The sequence below is a fragment of the Triplophysa rosa genome, linkage group LG19, assembly GCF_024868665.1.
Source record: "Triplophysa rosa linkage group LG19, Trosa_1v2, whole genome shotgun sequence".
Lineage (NCBI taxonomy): Eukaryota > Metazoa > Chordata > Actinopteri > Cypriniformes > Nemacheilidae > Triplophysa > Triplophysa rosa.
In genome coordinates, this window is record NC_079908.1 from 6,608,206 (window position 1) to 6,624,172 (window position 15,967).

The 15,967-nt window shown below is 37.3% G+C and overlaps 2 protein-coding genes across 2 annotated transcripts in view; one reads left to right on the forward strand and one right to left on the reverse strand.

Annotated features, from left to right (window-relative positions):
* The window catches only part of sgcd (sarcoglycan, delta (dystrophin-associated glycoprotein)), a 196,014-nt gene that overhangs the window by 165,691 nt on the left and 14,356 nt on the right, over window positions 1-15,967 (reverse strand). The gene's annotated exons all lie outside the window — the stretch shown is intronic.
* LOC130570318 (zona pellucida sperm-binding protein 3-like) lies at window positions 11,579-13,485 on the forward strand. The gene is made up of 8 exons (XM_057360571.1): window positions 11,579-12,151; window positions 12,223-12,344; window positions 12,435-12,538; window positions 12,612-12,789; window positions 12,859-12,976; window positions 13,047-13,132; window positions 13,209-13,294; window positions 13,375-13,485. Exons 1-8 carry the CDS (start codon window positions 11,579-11,581, stop codon window positions 13,440-13,442), a joined length of 1,335 nt encoding a protein of 444 aa, XP_057216554.1. The 3' UTR covers window positions 13,443-13,485.

Consider the following 15,967-nt stretch of genomic DNA (forward strand, 5'->3'; position numbering starts at 1 on the left):
GAAATTCTGTTCTGATTTTTTTACACAGAACTCTGTCTGTGTCGATTGTCATTCATATGCAAGTTTGTACAAAATCTGTAAAAACATGTTTTACATTCATTATTTAATGTATGAAACAGACCCAAGAGCCTAGTCGACTATTTCTCTGCACATCAAGTCGAAATAAGTAATCATACAGGCCCTAAAAAAAAAGCAGAACAGATTTTGGTTTTGTCACTTCTGTGCCCTACTTTTTCCTAATACCACGCAAAGATGAATTATTTAAGAGCACAAATTTCTTTGAGTTGACACTGAGCGTCTAATAGAATGTAAATAATACGAGTCTGTTCGGTAATGATTACATGATCTGACAGGAGCAGCGCTGAAGTTCAGTGACTAACAGCTGTGTAACAAGTTGAGAAGCCAATTGAGATGTTTGTGCAACTGATTTTTGGATGTCATGATTTCATGCAGAGATGAGCAATTTAAAAAAAATCATTTTTTGCTTTACAGAGCAAATCAGCATTCTGCAACAGAATTCAATTCTTCCTTTGCATATGGGAGAAGCACACTTTTTTTAGTGTGAATTGCACAAATGTATTACAATAAAATCAAAATCGAGTTCCTACTACAACTTTCAATGCAGTATTATTGTAAAAAAATGACTGCTTATTGTTTTAAAATCTTGGGAATTTTTATAGAGTAACAGATGCTGTTATTTAAAGTAACAGAACACTTATTTTAGAGACACGGGGGAGTTTGAACCTATAACCTTTATCATCCCAGATCTTTAAATACTATACCACACAACCCCAGCAGAATTGTATAATACAAGTAAAAAGTAGCTAAAAAGTAGGGTTTCCCACATGGGCAGCTATTCTTTCACTTTTGTTGTCACATTACTCTATGCCATAAAGCTCCCCAAAGAAACTGACTGTGCTCGCTAAGACAAACATTGATTATTGGATACAGATCAAAGGCCTGTAGCGAGTAATAACTCCTCTCCTGATACTGATCAGTACTACTGCCCAGCGCCCACTGCTCTGTTTTCATGAAACTGACAGCTGCCTTTCGCTTTATGAAATAAATATATACATGTATATTAAAATGCACTCTTGTTTTATTATTTATTGGACTATATGTTTATATTTTGTGTTCTGCCTATTACTCTGCTTTTGTATGAATGTTATGAGCCAAGGTTATTGCTAAAATTAAAGCTTTAAAAATGTTTCTGTTTATTAAAATCAAATAAAAAAAGATTGGCCTAAAAATTCTTGGAAAAACTTGGAATGAAAATTCTGTCACGAATTACTCAGCCTCTAGTTGTTCCGAACTTGTATGCATTTATTTGTTCGGTTAACCAAAAAAAAAGTTATTTGGAAGAATGTTAGCGACCGACAGTTCTGGGGCACCATAAAATGGCAGTCAAAAGTGCCCTCAAACAGATTGCTTTCCTAAATTCTTCAAAATATCTTCTTTTGTTTTCAACAGAACAAAAAAATATATAATGTTTTTTTTTGTACTATGGTAGTCAATGATGCCCCAGAAATGTCAGCTGTTAACATTCTTCCAAATATCTTTCTCTGTGTTAAACAGAACAAAGAAATGTATACAGGTTTGAACAACTTGAGGGTGAGTAAATGATGAGAGTTTTCATTATCCCTTTAAACTAAACAGTGTTGCCTCAGAAAAAAACTGAAATAAGTTTAAGGCACTAAAATTATAATAAACAAATTTGTTTAAAATAAAAACAAATTCATTTTATATAGCAACATAAAACAAATATATAATAAATGACAAAAGCATATAACCAAATTGCTTAAAATTTTACTAAAATTAACATTAAAACTAAAAAACTAAAACAAAACTATAATAACTCTGGTCTGAGCAGCCAGGAGAGCATGAATAATACAGCTGCTATAGCGTATTTCAGAATAAACACAAAGTGAAGATTGTAGAATAATTTGCGATTTGTTGTAAATTGTCTATTGTTTGTGAATAAATCTTGATGTTTATAGAAAATATATTATTTCAAAGTATGATCACTGTTAAAAAAAGTCATTTTACCAGAAGTTTCACATATTTTTTTAAAATGTGGTTAAAATGTCAAATTACATAAACAGACTGCTAATTCACAAGTTGGGTGTACAATAACAATAAAAAAATCTGCTGCCTCAGCTGTCAGAATATTCCTGTTTTTTACAGGTACGCTATTGTTACAGTGTTGCAAACAAATAGCAAATGTTTTTCCACTAAAAACTGTGAACCACTGGCCTGACTAAAAAATGGCCGCTGACCTGCCACACTTTACTACAAAATGAGTTGTGTGAAGAATAAACAATAAGATTAAATACAGATTTTCATATTTGGGTGAACTATTCTTGTAAGTACGGCAGGAGCAACTCTGTTGCCTAGCAGCCAGATCTGACCCCGGTACCTGGAGAAACACCAAAGGAAGACCAAAGAATCAATCCATCTCTGAGGAGTATATGTCACACACTCAGTGGAATTCACAGGGCACTGACATTCAGTGATGTCACACACACACACACACACCTCTGGGCCTGTGAGTAAGATTGAACCATGACCTATCGATGGGGTCATGTGGTCCACTTCACAGCAGACACAGACAGGTGACCGACTCTCTAGAGTACTTACTAAAACAGCACATTACTGTTGATGTTCTCTTTAAAAATAAACTCTATTGACCAGCCCAGGACACAGCCAACAAGTACAAGTTCTGCTACAACAAGTTGTTTTAAAGGTGCAATCGGTCATGAAGTGCTGGTCATCTTGGACGCAACATCAACAGCGTTGCTGTAGCATCACACAAAAGCAATATATATTTGATATCTTATTAGTTATCATTCTTGGAGTGAATAGGCCTTTAGCCTTCCTAACGAAAATTAATTTTATAAATGAACCAGTAATTAAACTCTGTTAGTTTAAAAAAAAGCTGAAAATAGAGCAGCTTTTAAGACCTAGACCTACAGGGGTCTGATTTTCATAATGACATGCGTATACGCACATTTTTTCCACTATGTAAACAAAAAGCCAAAAGCACATTTGTAAGGCAGTCTGGTGTGTGGCGCGAGGCGCAGATGTTCCGCTTTAATTGAGAATTCTAAGCAAGAAGGCAATAAGTCAGGCCCGTAGAGTGAGCTACCTTAACGTCTCATCCAACTCAATTAAATTTCACCAGTAATTCTTGGCTCCAGCCCACCCTCAGGTCTCGTCGCTAAAGCACAGAACAATAAATCACCTCAACCTTGTTGCATCTCCTGAAATCTGACTGAGACAAAGAACTTTCATTTATTACAGGTTTGGAGTTTGAACGCCGGCGTGACCGCTGCCTCGGCTTCCTCGCTTCCTGACCAAACTTTTAAAGTAGGGCTGGACGATATGGCCGAAATTGATATTGAAATTTATTTCCTCATTTCGGTCGATACGACATACAGTAATTCCAATAACGCTATGAACAATATTACAAAAAGCAAAATGTAAGATATAAGTTGAGAGAGCCCTCTGATATGAACAACATTGTAAAAAGTGAATATGGGTCTATGTTGGATTACTATAACTATTTGAGTCTAACCCGTTTACCTTTCTGCTTTCCGAATTGTAACTCAAAATTGTACATTCTTTCAACTTTAACACGCAGAGACACACTACTACTAAAATTTCTCACTTTGAGCCAACGTAAAATTTCACTTTAAGGATCACGCGTCAGACGTATTTTCTGACGTCATGACGCATGAGCTGTGGACTTGAGATTTCTCTTCGGCAGCCATTTTCTGTTCCTGAACGCGGATGACAAAGTAAGTTGAAAGTTTGTTTAAATTCATGATATAGCTGATAATGTAATGTTTGAGCGTGTGTTTCAGTTGTTTGTCAGCATCAGTGGTGGACAGTAACGAAGTAAATTTACCTGAGTACTGTACTTAAGTACACTTTTTGAGTATCTGTACTTTACTTGAGTATTATTTTTTCTGAGAACTTGTACTTTAACTTCACTACATTTGAAAGACAAATATCATACTTTTTACTCCACTACATTTATAAAAAGGTCCAAAAGTAGAAAATGGTTTCTATGCAGCAGGTTTTCCTGTGTCCGCAATTTATCTGGCTTGCGATCTGCAGGACCTTTTACTGTTGCCAAGTATTTCAGTTAATCTATGCTCGCCGTTTTCCGGCAAGCTTTGAATGGCCATTTGGCAGATTTTTTATCGCAAATCTGGCAACTCTGGGATCTTCCCCGCTAAACTACTGTAAACGTAGGCGCTGCTACACCATTGATAGCGCTCTAAAAAGGCAAATAGAACATTAAAAGACGAAAAAGGCACATGTTAAAGTGTGGTGTAATCATCTGTGGGTTACGATCAGTCAAAGATCGTAGAAACATTGTCATGAAAATGATCGGCATAACGGCTAAACGGTAAATAAGCATCACATACACCTTGAGCTACACGTGCGTGTTAACTTCTGATCTGCTGCTATATCATTTAAAGCGATTTGGAAAATGAATGATGTTTTTACTGAAGTAACTATAGTTGAAGTATTCCTGTTGAAATAAAAACAATAGAACCCTGCCCAAAATACAACATAAAATGTAATGGATTTAATGGTTATAATGGGAATTGTACTATGGATACTTGTTGTCTACTTGTATGTGATGGATTCTATTGGTGGGATGGTAAATCCTATTGGAATAAAACCCAAAACACACTACAAAGAGGAATTTAATTTAAAAATCTCATTCTAATTAAAAAATTCATTGTTTTTTTTCAGCAGGGATGGTATTTGCATTAAAACCACAGTATCCACAAATTTACCATTTTCTAAATATAGGAACCATACTCCAATTAATAATCTTTAGTAAAACCACAGCAACTAAACATATAATGAACATAGTTCATTATACTAGCTATAGTTTATGTTTGTAGTTAAATTATGGTAATACAAATGGTAATAAATCCAACAAACACATGGCTTCTACACTTTACTATTTACAAGAACCTTACTACTTACTTGTAAATTGCTGCTAAAACTGGTAAAGGGAATATACAAAATAAAAAAACACTGCTCATTAATACATATAGGCCTAGGGGGCTAATGAGGATAATTAGGCTAAATGATCATACAGGATTATATCTAAACTAAACATACAGTATATGTGCTAAACATATACAGCTCTTAAAGGAGTTGCTCACTGCAAAATTCCCCCCATTGACTTTCCATAGTAGGAATAAAAACTACTATGGAAAGTCAATGGGGGCAAATTTTGAAGTGAACTACTCCTTTAATACCACTGATACTGTGAGCAACTCATCAGCTCAGTAGTCAATTCAGTAGGTTGCTTCAGAGGCACAAGGTATAGACAACAAAACAATGCACAACTGACATAAAGGAAATTTACTTTTAATACTTGAGTACTTTTAAAAGCACGTACTTCTGTACTTTTACTCAAGTAAGAATCTGTCTTTACAACTTTTACTTGTAGTGGAGTAATATTTGACCAGTAGTATCTGTACTTTCACTCAAGTAAGGAAGTTGTGTACTTCGTCCACCTCTGGTCAGCATAAATGTCGACGAAATCGTGAATACTTGAATATTTTTGCAAAGAAATTTGCTCGACCTCACGTTTGCACTATGCAGGTTAGCGCCAGGCTAAATTACGTTAAAGTTCGGACTCTAAATATATGTTGCATTTACTCGTTTGTTGAGTAAAAATATATTTTTGGACCTTGCGTTTGAATTAAAGTCGATGTCTCATTTATCGTTATTATCGTATTATAAGTGCAGCGCGAGATATTTGAAATGGCGAGATATTTGAAATGGCGTGGGCGGGAGGCGCATGAGGAGGGGGGCAACGGTCGAGCCTGAAAGGATTCTCGCTTTTTCACGTTACGGGTTCTTGTGTTTCTTACACTAATGCTGTCATTTATGCATCGATTTGATCGGCAAAATTACGATGAACGTCTAAAGGCCTAAGTAAACGTGCTTAACGCTAGCTTCTTTTGCCTTTCTCAATCCTGGTCCTTGCGACCTCCCGCTCCGCATGTTTTGCATGATCTCTCGTAGTGATGGCCGGTTCGCGAACGAATCGTACTTTTGAACCGGTTCTTTTCAGTGAACCGGTCGATCCGGTTCACCAAATCGGACTGAACATTTCTCGCATTTCCACTACGCACTTAATCACAAATTACTTTAATTACTCACTTTCTGACGTGTCTGACAATGCCTCTAACTCAAAATAAACCATTTATTATTCATTTACTCCAACAGTACTGAAGTGGGGGGAAGAGAGACTAATGAGCACGAGCAGCTGATACAAAGCGGTTCTCGTTCTCGGACACGTCCGATTCGGAACCGATGATACTGCGCATGCGTGTAATTTTAAAAGCAGATAAAAAGCGTCCAAATCAGATATTTTTATCAAACAGAGGAGTGATACTATAAAACACATTGGAAAGATGTTTAGGACTTTATTACTGCCTTATCACTGTACGTAAACCAATCTGCAGCGCCATTTACGTTCATGCCACTGCTAGAGCGGTTCTCGTTCTCGAGTCAAGAACCGGTTGCAATAGCTTTCGATTCAGCAGCACACTAACCGAAGAGCCGTTTATTTTGGACACATCCGAGTCGGTCCGACTGAGTGAGAACCGATGATAGTGATAATGATAGTGAGCATGCGTGATTCACCGTGAGGCTACAGAGCAGTGTGGACAACTGATGCTGTGCTAATGTTATGAGCGCACATGAACCGAGGACTTAAATATATGGAGCAATCTGGCAAAATTTATTTGTTATTTAATAACAAATAAATCGTATTGACACATGCATGGATCATATAGTTTCTGTAAAATGCTTATAAGGATTAATTATTCACTTTTTATCTTTAAGACTTAATGTCATAGTTTGCTGCACTTGACTGTGCCTATTTGGGTGCTTTAGTTGCAAAACGTATATGTAAGAAACGTGTCAGATCATGACGTGATGTGTTAACTGGCTGAATTTATGATTACTGGTTTATATATTTGAATGTGCTGAGTGTATTTTCATCTCAGCCGGTCGGGATGATAGACTTGACGCGTTTCGTCAGGGCGAGTGACGTCTAGTGATGGGTCGTTCTTGAACGATTCGAATCTTTAATGTGACTCGGGAAGAACGAGTCATCTCGGGGAGTGATTCGTTCAGTCGCGCATGCGCATTGCGCAACATTCTATGGGTCCTGTACTGAAATTAGTAAATTAACTAATTTCTCTGTCCAAGGCTGTCACGTGACAAAAGAACGAACGACTCAAACCCGAAGACTCGAGAGGTGAACTAATCAATTCTCTTTCCGGTTCTGATTGCATTGGTAAAGCGTACGGGGCTGTCACGTGATGAACGAACGACTCAAACCCGAAGACTCGGGAGATGAACTAATCGATTCTCTTTCCGGCTCAGACTGCATTGGTTAAGCGTACGGGGCTGTCACGTGATGAACGAACGACTCAAACCCGAAGACTCGGAAGGTGAACTAATCAATTCTCTTTCCGGCTCAGACTGCATTGGTTAAGCGTACGGGGCTGTCACGTGATGAACGAACGACTCAAACCGGTAGACTTGTCAGATAAGAGGTGTGGTGAGCTAATCATAGACTAAAGACCCGGTAAACAATGAATTAATCTTTTCTGTTTCTTATAGCGTTATAGTTTTGTATTGTTTGTAATGTGATCAACGTTTGCATAAGTAGTAGATGTGTTAGGCAAGTAACATGTAACATTTTAATTATATTTTGCTAAAATGAACGAAATGAACGATATGACTCGAAAAAGATTCGTTCATTTTGCTGAACGAGACTCAAAGGTCGAGTCAGTAAAATGATCCGAACTTCCCATCACTAGTGACATCATTACGTCAGGGCGTAAGAGAATCGGTGAACCGGTCTTTTGAACCGGTTCATTGAAGCGAACTCTCTGAAAGAACCGGTTCGCAGAAAAGAGCCGGACTTCCCATCGCTACTAGTGATGTTACATTCGTGAACGAATCGTTCTTTTTGAACGAATCTTTTAACTGAACGAATCGTTCTTGTTCACGAAAGGCAATGACTCATATTTCTTGTTCACTGAAATCTCTCCCTCGAGCACAGAGCGTCTTGGCTTAAAAGAGTGTCTAAAGCATGAGCCAATGGCGTTCGAGTGTGAGCTTTGACAGAGCATATGATTGGTTGAATGTGCTGAACGAATACGCCCTTCACTGAACGAACGAGCCTGTGTTTGAGTCTGAACGAGAGAGATCTCATTCGTACACGAACGAAAGGAGTCAGAGGACCCGCTGTTACTTCTCACTCGTGAACGAAAGATGAGGTCTCTTGTTCAATAAGTACAGAAACGGACACAATGTAAAGATCCTTACGAAAATAATAAAATAATGCAAGCGATGGTTAAATGTAACAGCGACAAATTAACATTGTCATTTTTATTGCATGGAAAATGTCAAGCCCTGTTTTCTCAGTTATTGTACTGCAAGCACAGGGGTTTTGTGTGCATTTTGTATAATTTATTGTTCTTTCAAATAAAGTGACTTCATTACGTTTAATTCATGTCATGCACTTCTCTAAAAACTTTAAAACAAAAAAGTATTTGTTAGCTCTCGTTCGCGTCACGTCAGCAAATAGCATTCCAGTTCCGGCTGTGAAGGGACATGTCATTGGTTAGATCTTCCACTGAACGGATACGCCCACACTGACCAAGTCGCTGTTGAGTCTGAACGAGAGAGAGAGAGATCTCGTTCGTGAACGAATTGAACGAACTGGTACATGTCCTTCATGAACGAAATGAACGAGAGTGTACAGTACACTGTAGGTCGGTCATTTAGCATGTGAGTCTCGTTCAGCAATCAGCAGAAAGCGGATGCAAGCGCAGTTACAGGTAGGCTACTTTGCACGCTTGTTTATTTAAAATACATAAACTTCACGTTTAACATAATCCCAGATTTATGAATGTGTAAATGACCAAACAATTAACTTTTAAATTATGCCGAAAAACCTTGTGCGTTGGTCATCTGAACCACTTATTTAGACTTTAGATAGATATAGATTTATTTAATGAGTAAATCAGAGACACACATTTTAATAAAACCTGTAATCAGTTTAAACGTCCATTAATACGTTCGTTGACATAACACACCTCTTTTTCACCATCTGCTGGCGTATTATAGAAATGGTCACTGAACGAATCTGAACGAATCATTTTGGTGAACGAACTGAAAAAGAACGAATCACTCAAATGAATCAAAATTCCCATCACTAATGATCTCTCGTTTAAGACACCTGATTTAAATTGAGCAAAACACTGAAGCAGGTAGGAGAAACTTAGAAAATATGCAGAGCGGGGGTCTCGAGGACCAGGATTGATAACCAGATTGAGGTGTTTTGCTTCATCCTTAGAAAAAAATCTTAATTGTTTAGAAGAGATCCTGATTTAAAAAACATATTTGACCTTTAGCAAACATATTTCGACTGCTTAAAAATACTTCAACATTCCTCCCCTTAGGACTTGGAGCTATTGATTGTTTATTGAGTAGCCTACTGAGGACATTTTGCCGTACATGGTAAGTAATTTCTACAAAAAAACTAATATTTGATAATAGATAATATGAATTTTCCCTGCAAAAAAGTGAAGAGGCCAAAACATTTGGCCTACCACATTTGCATACAGGTGGCAAGAGGTAGTGAACCAGGAGCCCAGTGTTAAGGACTTCAAGGCGAGGTGGCCTGCACTTTTCAGACATTTTGAGGTATTAAAAACAGGTTAAAGTTAGTTTTTGGTGTTACTTGACAAATACATCATTTTGGTTTGTATAATACAATTTTCTTTGACTGTTGTTGTTGGTTTATATTTCTTTTTTAATTTCAGATCAATGCGGCGTTCCATAGGCTTACAGCTATTCCACTGGAAGACATGTTTCTTGCCCAGCTCGATGCATACATGGGTAATCTATAAGGAGTGATCCATTCAAGAGGAGGAGCAACCCATGAGAAGACTGCTGCACTATTGTTTGAGGGTTTAGGGCATCACCACTAAGCTGTTCTGAAGCACTTGTCATGTTTATTGTGGTTCTATTCTAGAATATATAGATAGTTTCCATGTGGCTCATTTTAGGGCATAACCACTACCATGGTGTTTCTGTAATATTTGTTAGTAATATTTTGGAGGCTCAGTTTTGGGTATTAAGGATTCAGCGCAGTGTAAATTACTCTGTGAAAAGACGTTTGGTGTGTTTAAAATGGTTTTAAAGTGTCAGTCAATGAAATAACTGTACCTGTATTGTTTGAGATGTATTGTTTAAGAATTTACATGACTCAGTTTAGGGCGTAACCACTAAGCTGTTCTAAAGCACTCCTCATTTAATGTTTATGGTTATATCTATGGATTGATTCCATGTAGCCCAGTGACTACTGTGCTGTTATATAGAGTATGTCATGATGTTTTTGTAATATATTTTTATGAATATTTTAAAAGCTCTGTTTTGGGCATATAAGGTTTGGCGCAGTATAAAAAAATGGAATGGATCAGTCAGTGTTAATGAAATGTTCAGTTTGTTTTATAAACAAATTGGCAGAGAAAACTCTTGTTACATTTTTGCAAGGCAGAGAACGCTGTCATTGTGTATGTTCTCAATAAATGATATTGTCAAAAGCAGCTCGAGTCTCTTGATAGAATTTGTTTTCAGGAAAAAAAAATATAAATGTATGAAAAAATATGTATTTTTAGCAATAATTAAGTATGAATTTAATGTTTGTAATAAAATAAACATTGAATACGTTTAAATTATGTTATGCTAATGCAGCGTTTCTCAAAGTGTGGGGCGGGCCCCATTGGTGGGGAATAGAGACATGACAGGTGGGGCGTGACAAACGGGAAGAAATTGGGTCATTTTTATTAATTCTTTTATTTATTGACCATACACTCTAAACAAAACAACAACACATTTAAATGTAAGCCTTACATAAAACAACATAAGACTGTGAAGAAAATGTCACATGGAACCATAGCCTTCTCTGAATGTTAATTGAAGGGGCACAAAAACTATAATGTGGAGAGGCAGTAGGCGGTAGTGGGTATACAATTTAGCAATGGATAAGTTTTTGAAGAATGATTATGCCAATGTAATGTTCTTTTTGTAACAGAAAAATGCTTGACAGTAAACTGCATCTTATTATTCATTTGTCTGTATTATTCCCATTGGTTGATGTCTCTCACGTAGATATGTTGCTCTAATATGCATTCTATTGTAGTATTAAAAACAACCGGAGAAAATTGTGTTTTTTATGTGCCGTGCATGTTTTAAAATGGCCGTTATCCGACCACACTCTCGTTTACTTTCCACTTTCTCTTCATCTGTTCTTTTCTTTCCTTAGCCATAAAACTGCACCATTTTTAAACGTGTTGGTAATAAATGTCCAACAACATCCACCTGTTGCATGCTGGTTACGTAAATGAACAAGTCTAGAGTAGCATTACGCTGATCACTAGGGGGCGGAGCCATCCTGATTTCCACATGTATAAATTTTTGTACTGGGCTTCATAGAAACTCAAGTTTAGCAATGATGGGGCTGTGGCAAGTTGGATTTGGTTTGGTGCTTGTGCTTGGCTTGTCTGATGCACAATGGCGAGGAAGATCAGCTCAAACTCCGAAACCTAGTACATTTAGGCCTTGGTCACAAATGCAAGTTCCTCAGCAGAGTGAAACCAGAATGCCTCAGTTTCCCCAAACCAACAACCCCATGCTGGTGCCACAGAGATTTCCTTCTCAGTTTTCAATGCAGACTCCTGGTGTGGTTGGTGGAAAGCCTGGTCAAGATCCTGTTGGTGTTCAGTCTAAACAGCTTTTGCAGGGTCCGATGGAAAAACTGATGTGGACCTTTCCAAGACTACCAGAAGAACCTGTACAGCCAGAGATTCCTTTTGAGCTGCGGTTCCCTTTGTCTCCTAATAGTGTAGGGGCTCAGTGCGGTGAGAATTCTGTGTATGTGGAAGTGATGGAGGACTTCTTTGGGACTGGAAAACTACTAATGGCTTCTGGTTTTGCACTGGGAGGCTGTGGACCAATAGGGCAGGACAATAATGCTCGAGTGCTCCTCTTTGAATCAGAACTGCATGGATGTGGCAGCATGTTAACGGTGAGAAGACTGATCCTCTTACCAAAAGTTTTTTCGTTCTGAATAATTGAGTAACATTCTTGTTTCTTTAGGTGACCGAAGAGGAGCTTGTTTATACCTTCTCCCTGGTCTATACTCCCCAAGAGCTTTCAAATGGTGTTCCTATTGTCAGGAGTAGTGGCGCTGTGGTCAGTATTGAGTGTCGCTATCCAAGGTAAGGTTCTGAGTTGAAGATGGCTGTATACTCATGCGTGTAGTAAAAGATTTTGCGGTTTGCGGTGACCAACTTTTCTATAATCTACAGAATGCATAATGTGAGCAGCAATGTCCTGTTGCCCACTTGGGTACCATATGCAGCTACTAAGGTTGCAGAAGAGCGGTTGGTCTTTTCGCTCAAGCTTATGACTGGTTTGTATTATACAGTTTTTAATGTAGTTTTAACTTAATCTTGTAGACCTTATCTATTTTTTCCTTGAAACAGATGAGTGGCAGTTTGAGAGACCTTCAAACCAGTATTTCCTGGGTGACATTGTGAATATTGAGGCCTCTGTGAAGACGTACAACCATGTACCTCTCCGTGTGTTTGTGGACAGTTGCGTAGCCACTGTGTCCCCTGACGTGAACTCTGCTCCCAGATACTCATTCATTGAGAATAATGGGTAAGACATGACCATTTACCCTGCCTATCCTAGAAGTATGGTAGGGTGTTTAACTTGTTTCTTCACCAGGTGCCTGGTTGATGCCAAGTTCACTGGCTCGAGCTCTCGCTACCTGCCTCGAACTCAAATTGATAAGCTGCAGTTTCAGCTGGAGGCTTTCAGGTTCCAGCAAGTGAACAGTGGGCTGGTATGCATTTGCCTTAGTTGAGTACATTCTAGTGCACTTTTTGGAAACCTGAACCCTGTTTTCTTTGCAGGTCTACATCACATGCATTTTGAAGGCAGTTCCTGTAGCCACTCCAACAAATTCTGAGCAGAAGGCTTGCTCGTTCTCCCCTAATGGGTATGTTGCCCCCAATTAGCCTTCACTGGGTCAGTAGGATGATGTATATCATTGAGCATGTGTCTTTATTTGGCAGGTGGGTGTCTGTGGATGAATCTGATCAGGTGTGTGGCTGCTGTGACTCAACCTGCAGCAGCAGTGCAAGCGATCAGGTTCTTGGAGGTATGGGTTAAAACACGGACTAACTACTAATTACAGATTATGGTCTAGGAAGTTTCTCACTACTTATCTGTTCTCCATAGATCTACGGTGGGAGCAAGCATCTGTTGGGCCCCTCAATGTGAAGGAATTTGGCTTTGGTCGACTGTAATTTGAAATGGCTATGAGGTCAAGTGATGAATAAAACTTTTAAGTGATCTATAAGTGGTTGTCCTTCAAGAAGTCTTGCATATCTCATTTACATGTTTGCCATTTTATGGTTCTGATTTGTCACTCAAAGGCCGTTTGCATCAAGCGATAATTTGGATGAGTACTTGTTACAGGACTTTTACTGATTTTTGCTAGGTAATGCATGGTAGGTATAAAAAGCCTGTACCTACCCAAAAATAACATATCCCTATACCCTGATATTAAATTGGTGAACAATAGTGTGGAAGCACTTAACTTTGTTTGTGAGCTTAACTTCACACAAATTCCAAATTCTTCCTTAAATTAGATTTGGTTGAAGTGTTTTATTCAAGTCAACATCATTGACCCTTGGAAAGTTAAAATGAAGAAAGCCTATTTTGGTTGTGGAGCTGCAAAGACTCATGTCGCTTGTGAAGAACTCTTAATGACATGGCTTCTCTAGAAGTTAATGTGATGCAATGCATAGGTGGAAAGTGGTGTTGTAATGGAAGCTAGAGTCTTTCTTGAGTGACCTTGAAGATGAATTCTTGCCACTGTACACACTGTTGCCTTTAGTATGCACATGCTATTAGATTTTTAGTTTATCAACTTTGTTTTGAGTTGGCCTTTAGTTTGTAGTGGGTTTTCGCAACGCAACTGACAACCACTGCGTTCAATTTCAAATTGTAATGTTTTGCAAGGCTGCTTGCATTGAATACTAAATGCGCAATATTAACAACAATGCCTTATTTATATTAGCATTAACTCTTAACTGCAATTGGACTGTGTTAAGAGAATATCTTAAGTGGATAGTGATATGACAACTTTTTCCCAACGTCATTACAGCGGAAAGCTCATGGAGGGATAAAACAAACCTGTTTCTTAGCAAAGGCCTGCTACAGTGCCTCTGATGTACAACTTCAAAAGTAATTTTCTCAATATTTAGATTTTTTGCATCCTCATATTCCAGAGTTTTAAATGGTTATATCTCAGCCAAATATTATCCTAACAAACCTTACATGAATTGAAAGCTTATTTATTCAGCTTTCAGATGATGTACAAATCTCAAGTTCAAAGAATTGACCCATAAAACAAAACTGGTTAAGGTCACATGATTCTGTTTAAAACTAATGCACAACACTTCTGTAGCACTAACCCTTACTAATTGATTTTCCATTGAAAGCTGTATCTGCTACAGTTGATGCAAAATGAGTCATGAACACAAAAACCTCAACTTTATATAGCGCTTTTTACAATTTTCGTTGTTACAAAGCAGCTGTACATGAGACATTGACTAAGCAAAACAATTAAAGTTGTACCTGTGAAAACACAGAAGACAGACATACCCACATACAAAACAATCCACACACACAATATGCACACGTACTAACACACATAGACATAGACACACACACAGGCAGGCACAGTGAGAGCACACATTTAAGATAAAGGAGAGAGAACCACAGGTCAAATATAACAGACTATAAAAAATATATTTAAAAAAAATTGTTTATTGTTTTCAGTGGGTAAAAATTGGTAATAATTGCATACATATTAATTATTACCATCAATTTCTCTAAAAATGCGAAACAAAAAAGAAAAAACATTATTGAACAAAAACACCAATTGTCCTGAAAAAAAGAAGTTACATTTTTAAGGCGTGTGACCCCTAAAGGAAGAGTCCCAGAGGGTTAAGAAATAAATAACGATTTTTTTTAATAAGGTTGCGCTGGAAGGCTTAGGCAAACTATGGCATCAAAGTGGTACTTTTCAGGAGCTAAAAAAGAGAAAAGCAGAGAAAGAAAAGCAAGCTCAAAATAAAGGTATGTTCTGCTTAACATTGTTTAATTTGAAACTAATTTAAAGTCACCATGAAACGGAAGTTGCCATGGACTTCTTTTCCGTATCTTGACGTGTATCAGAGTAAAACGGCTTCTGAAATCAAAAAAATGTACGGCGCTTTTAAGCTCTCGTGTACATTTCACTTTCTCCTCATTTGTTCTTTCCTTTTCTATGAAACTACACCACTTTTACACGTCTCTTCAATTTTCGTTTGGATAAACATGTAATTTAATTTTAGTAATTAATTCGTTAAGGACTTATTTGTGTTTTGTAATTATTCGTTTATGAAAGGTGATTAGAAAGTTGAATTGCGATAAAGTTTATCCGTTAAAACCAACTGATTAAAATGATTTTGTGAATAATTATCATGTATTTTGTTATATCTGTGAGTTAAAATACACACAGATATAAAATATATATAGATATATAGATATAGATATAACATATGCAATATATAATATTGTAAAGGGCAAATATACATATAAAACACAAACGTAAGTAAACTGCTGAAAGCTCAATATTAATGCTTCGTATTTAAATTCTATGAATTGAAAACAAGGCACAATATAAAACACAGTCAATTTAAGAACAAAGCAAGGTCAATGTTAATGTTACATTAGCTTTATAATAATTAATAACATGTTAAATTGTACATGAAAGTCGAAA